General features: G+C 42.4%; 1 protein-coding gene across 4 annotated transcripts; it reads right to left on the reverse strand.

Annotated features, from left to right (window-relative positions):
* Positions 1–966: 966 nt before the first annotated feature.
* On the reverse strand, positions 967–7,095 carry CBLL1 (Cbl proto-oncogene like 1). 4 transcript variants are annotated; one of them, XM_041474643.1, is made up of 6 exons: positions 7,017–7,095; positions 4,575–4,742; positions 4,129–4,226; positions 3,797–3,880; positions 2,914–2,987; positions 967–2,415 (listed from the first exon to the last, which is right to left on the reverse strand). In XM_041474643.1, exons 1-6 carry the CDS (start codon positions 7,027–7,029, stop codon positions 1,374–1,376), a joined length of 1,479 nt encoding a protein of 492 aa, XP_041330577.1. In that variant the 5' UTR covers positions 7,030–7,095; the 3' UTR covers positions 967–1,373. The 4 variants fall into 4 exon arrangements, with proteins under 4 accessions (XP_041330577.1, XP_041330574.1, XP_041330576.1 ...); XM_041474640.1 differs by having other exon boundaries at positions 4,129–4,229; positions 7,017–7,051; XM_041474642.1 differs by lacking the exon at positions 7,017–7,095 and adding an exon at positions 6,790–6,922.
* Positions 7,096–7,171: the final 76 nt, after the last annotated feature.

Here is a 7,171-nt window from a genome sequence, read left to right on the forward strand (position 1 = left end):
TTGAGAACAGTAGGAAACTACAAACTTTAAAAAAATCCCAAAGGACTTAATCTAAAAGCACCACTGCCAGAAATGTGGCATTTGGAAAAACAATGGTTCAGTGCAAATACTGGTAAGAAATGGAAAGATAAACACTCCAACCAACAGACAGTACTGTCTTGTTAGTGTCTACTTCTGCCACCAGGTGCACTGAAAAGGAACCTTCTCATTTTATATTATGTTTCTCTTTAAATGTATTCTCACAAAACAAAAATTTTGGACAAAAACAGACCTAAAAGCCTGCTTTTATATTGCTAGTTTTTGAGAAAAGCAAAACACCTAATGACTGACTGTTCAACTAAACCCGTATCACAAAATCAAAACAGATAAATAATGTGTACCTTTTTATTTCTACACATGGGATTCCAGACCACTTTTCTCATATTATCCAAATGGGAAGTTCTCCTACTGCACACATTATAGAAAGCAAGAGAGGCAAATGTGGCTTCCCTGCCTAAAAGAAGCTGCTTTTCATGGACATGGCAAGCCAGTTCACAGCCACTTCCACACAAACACAGCCATAGGTAAACACAGTAGTCTGAATTCAACTCCACTGAGTAGCTCACATGTAAACAGAACCTTCTGAATCAAAACTAGCTTTAAAACAAACTCCAAAAACTCAAACAAAAAACCACCACAATACATGGTTTCATGTCATGCCAAAAGCTCTATCTTTGATAGATTCATTTTGATGCATAAAGAAAAAAATGGAAAAGGTGGAATGTGGTAAATGCAGAATTCTGCATGTCTGTTTCCAGTGCCAAGAATTAATTACAGCCTGAAATCCTCATGAGTAACGGTAAATGGCAGTAAGAGAAATATTAAAGTTCCTTTAATATTTCACTACACTGCTGTTTAGAAGGTATATGTGTTGAAATGGTGTCCCAGAACTATGTGTATGTTAACTTCATATAAAAACTCACCACATTTACAACCATATTTCAATTTAATTATTGTACACAGGTTAACAAAAACACTGGGTTTAACGAAAACAATATTCAGAATGGTACAACACGTCTTCATCTTCTCCAGGAAATAATATTACAAGTGATCATCTTAGGACAATTTAGCCACACTAGCAACAGGAGTTCTGTTAAATTGCAGCTGTGGTCTACTAAGCCACTTATTTTAGCACTACAGAGTATTTTGAAGTTAAGAGTCCTACAGCCAAGGCTTAAAAATCATTTAAGATTCAAACCTCAAAATGTCTTACAGTCAAAATGACAGTATTCTTAAAAAACCACAACAAAATAACCCCAAAACGATTAATTAAAAGGCTTCTGTATTTAGTTTTATCCTCTTCATGGCATTCTCTATTCATGTAGTTGCTTGTATCACTGGTAATATGGTCTGTATCTGGCTTGATCAGGGTGATGTGGTCCAGGAAGGGGGGCCTGAGTAGGAGGCCCTTGCATTCTTGGAGGTGGAGGCGGCCCCCTTGGAGCTGGCCATATCCCTGGACTCATTCCCCCAGGTTGTGTGAAAGGGGGACTAAGAGTTCCTTGATCTTCACTGAACTGTGGCAAAGAGTTGGGATTGTAATGATGGGGAGGGGGAGCGTTTACATTTACAGGCGGGCCCCCATGCTGAGGAGGGGGAGGTCCCGGAGGAGGATGGTTCATGTAGGGGGGCATCTGGGCAATGATGTGTCCGGGCGGCGGGGTTATGGGCGGCGGGGCAGAGGTCATGGGGGGCGGCGGGGCCTGGCTGTACACCATGTGGGGGGTGCCTGCCGCCTGCGGAGGGTGCTGCAGCGGGTGGCTGATGGGCGGAGGCGGCGGCGGGGGCGGCGCGTAGTGCTGCTGGGGAGGCATAATGTGATGAGGGTGCGACACCACCGGCTGACCCTGGTACTCGGGATGATGGTGAGCGGGTGCGGGCGCTGGTGGAGGCGGCTCTCGAGCACCTGAACTGGAATCATCCTGGATCGGGACAGTTATTAAGTTGCTGTGTTTCCTGGTTGAGATGCGGAAGGTGTCCTGAGCGACGGGGCGGGGGGGCGGCGGAGCCATGGACATCTCTGCAGGAGGAGCACGGATGTCCTCGTGGGGCTGGTTGTAGTGCTCGTGTGGCACGTGCTGCAAAGGAGGCGGTGGCATCATGATGTGCTGCTTTGGCGGAATGTGGCTCATGTGATGTTTCTCAGGGGGCATGATGAAACGCTCGGGAATTTCGGCCGGCGGTGGGGCGATAGGAGGATGTACGGGTTCAATGGGAGGACGAGTAACAGGCTTGCCAGCTCTCATGTGACGGTGGTTGATGTGAGCTTGTAAGTCCCTCTGTGACAGGTAAGTTCTCTTGCATCCTTGAACAATGCTACACATGAAGAGAGACCCTCGTACACACTGCTCAATTCGCTGCACAGGTTCGTTACAGCTAAATAAAAAGAGAATATTGATTTATTGTCATCACAGGGAGCTCAACATGCATTCTTCCTTGTTAATGTAATTAGCCAAATTAGAACAGACAATTTTGCCCCACTGTAGCAATGAAAGAAACTTCAATGATTTTGAAGTTTACCTAGTTTACAAATATTGAAATGTAACTATGAAAGAACATAAAAATGTCATGAGGTAGAATTTTTAGTAGCATCTCTCAAACAAATTTTTCTGTGCATTAAAATGTAACACGGGTCATTTTCACTAAGTAAATCAAACTGCCATTAATTCCTTTTCAAATTACAGCAATAACAGGTTGCCTACCCAAAAACAACAAAGCATCCCAAAATATGGAGTAGGAACTAGAAAGTTCAGAGTACCCTACTGCCTCTGCTAAATGTACATAAATAAGAGTCGTGTTAATAGAGTATCTGAAATAAGATATTTAGGTTACTTTCTTACATCTCCTTTAGTAACAAATCTTAAGATAACTTACCCTGGACACATCTTGTCTCCCTTTTTCTCATGTAGTATAGCACAGTCATAGCAGAAAACATGCTTGCAAGGTATCTAGAAATAAAAAATTGCTGTTAAGACATGGTGTATAAATATCTATGTCATTCTGCAGAATACAGTTCCTCCCTCCAGCACACAGTTTATAATAATTAAAGTAACTAAGTTACCTATGAGGTAAGCACAGCAGTGGTTAACAATTTACAGTATCTTCGCACAGAAACCTTCTAGAACAGTTATGCTGAGTTTGGGGTTTTTTGGGATACTGTAGTTTGGGGTTAAGTGTTGGTAAAAAACACTGGCAGAAGTTTGAGTCTTGCACTATTACCAACACTGAACTTTCACAGAAGCTGCATATGCAATCTGATTACACTTGTCTTGCTGGCAAGGAAGGGAAGTTTTAAAAGCATTAACTGTCATTAAGTCAGATCCTGAAGCCTGTTACATCACACTTATAAATCTAAATTAATCTCAGGGATTTTTAAAGGTACATAAAAGTGAACAGTGTTTTCTAACTTCACTGGAAGTCTTTAACTGAGATAAAAAGCTTATTTTCAAACCTAAGCGGTGTAAGGTCCAAACCCCAAAACCTGAAGGTTTTTTCCATTGTGATGGTGTTCTGTTTTTTGTCTAACATTTTCAGGCTTACTTTATTGAATCGGGGGGGGTAAAGCAAAATCAGTCAGACAGATGGAACAAAAACACTTGAGTAGTGAAGGTCTCCAGTTCCATCCTGGTACTATTCTGTGTTTAATCAGATGCCTGTTGAAATCAGAAATCTCTAGAAGCCTCATACAGACACAGTAAAACCTCATTTTATCTAAAGGGAAATCATGGCTCAATCTTCCACTGGCAATTTCACTCACCATGCGTCCATACATTTTGATGGGCAATCCACACTTATCACAGAAATGAACAGGTGTATCATCCTTTTCCCCCAGCAAGTTTATCTGGTAGGACAGAGAAGGGGGTGAGAAAACAAACCCCAACATCACTAAAGCTTCTCATTTCAATTATCATCAACATAGCCATTATTTCTGAATTGGTTGAAAAGGAAGCAAAAACGCCACATCAGGAGAAAGAAGAGGATGTAATTTTTAGTCAGACAAAAATAACTGAAAACCTTTTAATTAACAAAGTATCTACCAGGACTATCTACAGCATGGTATGAAACACAGGCAAAGATCCATGACTTTACCTTATAATCCCAAAAAATGGGTCCAGGAAATCTCCTTTGATTGCCAAACATTTCACCTCCTTTACATTCGTATCGCTCCTCCTTGTTAAAATCAAATTCTTCTGTGGAAAGGAGAAAGAGAAGAAAGACACGAGCCAACCACAACACTTTTGTAATTGACACCAGCTGCTATTAAGAGCATGGGTCATTTTACTGAAATCATCAAAAAATGCCATAGCATTTCCAATCTGTTGAGCCCATTCTACAGAAAGGTAGAACCAAAGTAGTAAGACAGCCTGTTCTGGAAATGGGCACTACTGAAGCCCTACAGTGCAGCAGTACTTGGAGATCTGAAACTTGTTTTGTGCTTGGACAGAACCCTGGACTCTTAAAGTCTCTGAGAAAAGTCTGAAACAATGCTGTAGAATAATACATTTCCCTACTACAGGGAATTTATATGAATTTACCTTCATCACCAGCTTGTGTCTTCGCAGGCATCCTGTTCATATTTCTTGGAGTTCGAGGTGCAGGTTTGGTTTTATTGGTCTGTTTTGAAATTAGCTTTATAGGGATTCTTCTACGGACATCAAGACCACCCAATGATCCTGAACTATTTGTTCCTTGCAAATCATTGTCTGTGAAAGAAAATTTTAAAAAGTATAGGTTTTTAAAATTTATCTAATAGTCTCTCAAGAGGCTAAATATTAACAGAGATGTTTTAAGAAAAATAATTTTTGCTTAAGACTCGTACATCATATCAAAATTTAATCACTACAGATAGGTATCTTCACAGACAATTTATTCCAGAAATCATGTCAAAAAACTGTATTGTGACCAGCAATGAATTTAGGAAATCTAGTTTAAAAATAAAGCTATTAAAACAACCTAGCTAGTCACACATTTTTCCACAACAGAAACATTAACCTTATAGCTCTTCTCACAGTGTGAAGAGCACTGGAAAGTCAATTTTTTGTACAACCTTGATTACAGAGAATTTCTTATGTGAAAAGATAATAAAAAATATACATAAATTGTAAAAATTAAGTAGGAAGGGAACTAGTTCATATATTAACTCAACATCTTGACATATCACTTAGAAGTTTATAATAAAGTATCAAAAAATACTGGTACTTAGGAATATGTAGTTGCATCCTTCCTAAACTGAGAATTACTGTTCCTGGCTATATACAGAATTCTCCTTAACCAGATTTACATCTAAGTACCAGGGCCAACAAAGCAAGAAACAGCCTGACACATGCATCAGCAGGTACAGGCTCCAAGAGATAGCACAGACCAGGTAATGCAACAAGAAACACCAATGAGGAGGCGTAACTCCCTCAGCCTCCAGCGAGGTTATCTGGAACCACCCCAGAGCATCTCATTCATATAAAAATGAAGATACAAAAATGAAGTTACATCCTTCACAAACCTTCCCAGCTCACTGTGATTTTAACTGAAAATGCCACAGGTGTTTCACAGCAGGGCACGCTCAGTCTGGAAGGGGAGAGCCCCGAGCAGTTACAGCCCTGCAGCTCCACAGGGCAGGGCACTCCAGCCCCGGAATGACTGCAGAGGCCCCAAAGGACTGCAGTGCAGGATGCTGAAATTAGGCTCCATTAGTGTAATTCTGCACAATGCCTCACCAACTGCTGTCTCTCAAAGCCTACAACCACCACAACAAGTGGCACCATAACAATGCAACAAGTAGAAGGAAAACCAAGAAAAAACAGGATTGCTTTCTGTTTTTCAGCAACTACCACCAAAGCTAGGAAATGTGTCAGTTTCAAACTGGGACTGTGCCCTGACAGTCCTGTACCTCCAAATCAAAAGCCCTCGGTTTCCTCAGATAGACCAAACTCCTCTTAGAACTATGGTTTAGTTTCACTCTAAAAGGCAATATACAAAAAGGCAAAAGCAATAAACCTTGTTTTTACTTCTGGTCATTTATTATTTCTTTCAGCTGTCCAGATGAACCTGCAAACACTCAACTATGTCATCAGGCCTCCCCAAGGAGTGCTCGACCAAGGCATCAGAGGTACAGCCACTTGTTTTCCACATGTTGGGAAATTCTGTTTTCTACCAGATACACAAAACCACAGCACCATAAACCACAGAGTCTCTGCAGCAACTCAGTCCATTTGCAAACAGGGATAACTAGAAAGAATTTTTAAAATCAAAAACCTATTTATTAGTTAATCCAGTGAACTGCCAATGGGTTCTGTCACTCTTCCTCCTTACGTTCTTTCAAGCCAGGAATATTTACATGAGTTAGTTGCTTAACTAACCCAAACTAGCAAGTTTATTAGTCACTCATGCTTCATGGAAGGATAATAAATTCCAGTCTGCAGGAGCATAATTTGCGGGATAATGTCCAGAAAAAACTACGACAAACATACCAAACTTGTTGAGACTACTTAAAGAAGCTCTAATTAGAGCTGATGCAGCCTACTGAAATGTCACCTTCATCAACTTATGTTTTATTTTTGCATTTCAAGCTTTATTAAAATTCACAAATACAGCTCAAATACTTTACACAGATAAAGTCATAACGCAATCTTTTGTAAAGAAAAGGAAAAAACCTCCAAAACCACCCTAGCACAAAGCCCACGTCCATTCATTTATTCACTGCACTACGCCAGCGCATTAACTAGCAAAGGACCACAGCTACGCCAGCGCGCTCACCGGCAAACGACATTTAAACCACGAAGCCGAATTTAAGCACACCAGGAAGTTTCCACTCGGGCCACAAACAAGGAATCAGGAAACACATTACGGGCACCGCTGCCGGGAAACGCGGCGGGCACACGAGCGTCTCTCCCCCCTGGCCCCGCTTGGCCGCTCCCCGTCCGGCGGCGGGCGCGGGCCCGGCGAGCCGGGCACGGACGGGCCCCCGGCCTCCCCCTGCTCACCATTGTGGTCCATGATGCGGCGCGGGGCGCTGTGGGAGCGGAAGGGCGCGGCCGGAAGCGGCGGGGCGCGGGCGGGGCGCGGCGCTGGCCGGGCCTCAGCCGGGAGCTTCGGGCCGGCCCGGGCGCGGCGGAGCGGGAGTGCCGCAAGCCAGCGG

This window comes from Pyrgilauda ruficollis, unplaced genomic scaffold (genome assembly GCF_017590135.1).
Source record: "Pyrgilauda ruficollis isolate IOZ18807 unplaced genomic scaffold, ASM1759013v1 scaffold33, whole genome shotgun sequence".
Classification (NCBI taxonomy): domain Eukaryota; kingdom Metazoa; phylum Chordata; class Aves; order Passeriformes; family Passeridae; genus Pyrgilauda; species Pyrgilauda ruficollis.

What these genes read in the sequence shown, in the direction of transcription:
- CBLL1 (XM_041474640.1), bottom strand. An exon ending in TCAAAATGTATGGACGCATG is followed by an intron (nt 2,988 to 3,796) that starts GTGAGTGAAATT and finishes TTTTATTTCTAG; the next exon opens with ATACCTTGCAAGCATGTTTT. An exon ending in GGAGACAAGATGTGTCCAGG is followed by an intron (nt 2,416 to 2,913) that starts GTAAGTTATCTT and finishes CTTTTTATTTAG; the next exon opens with CTGTAACGAACCTGTGCAGC.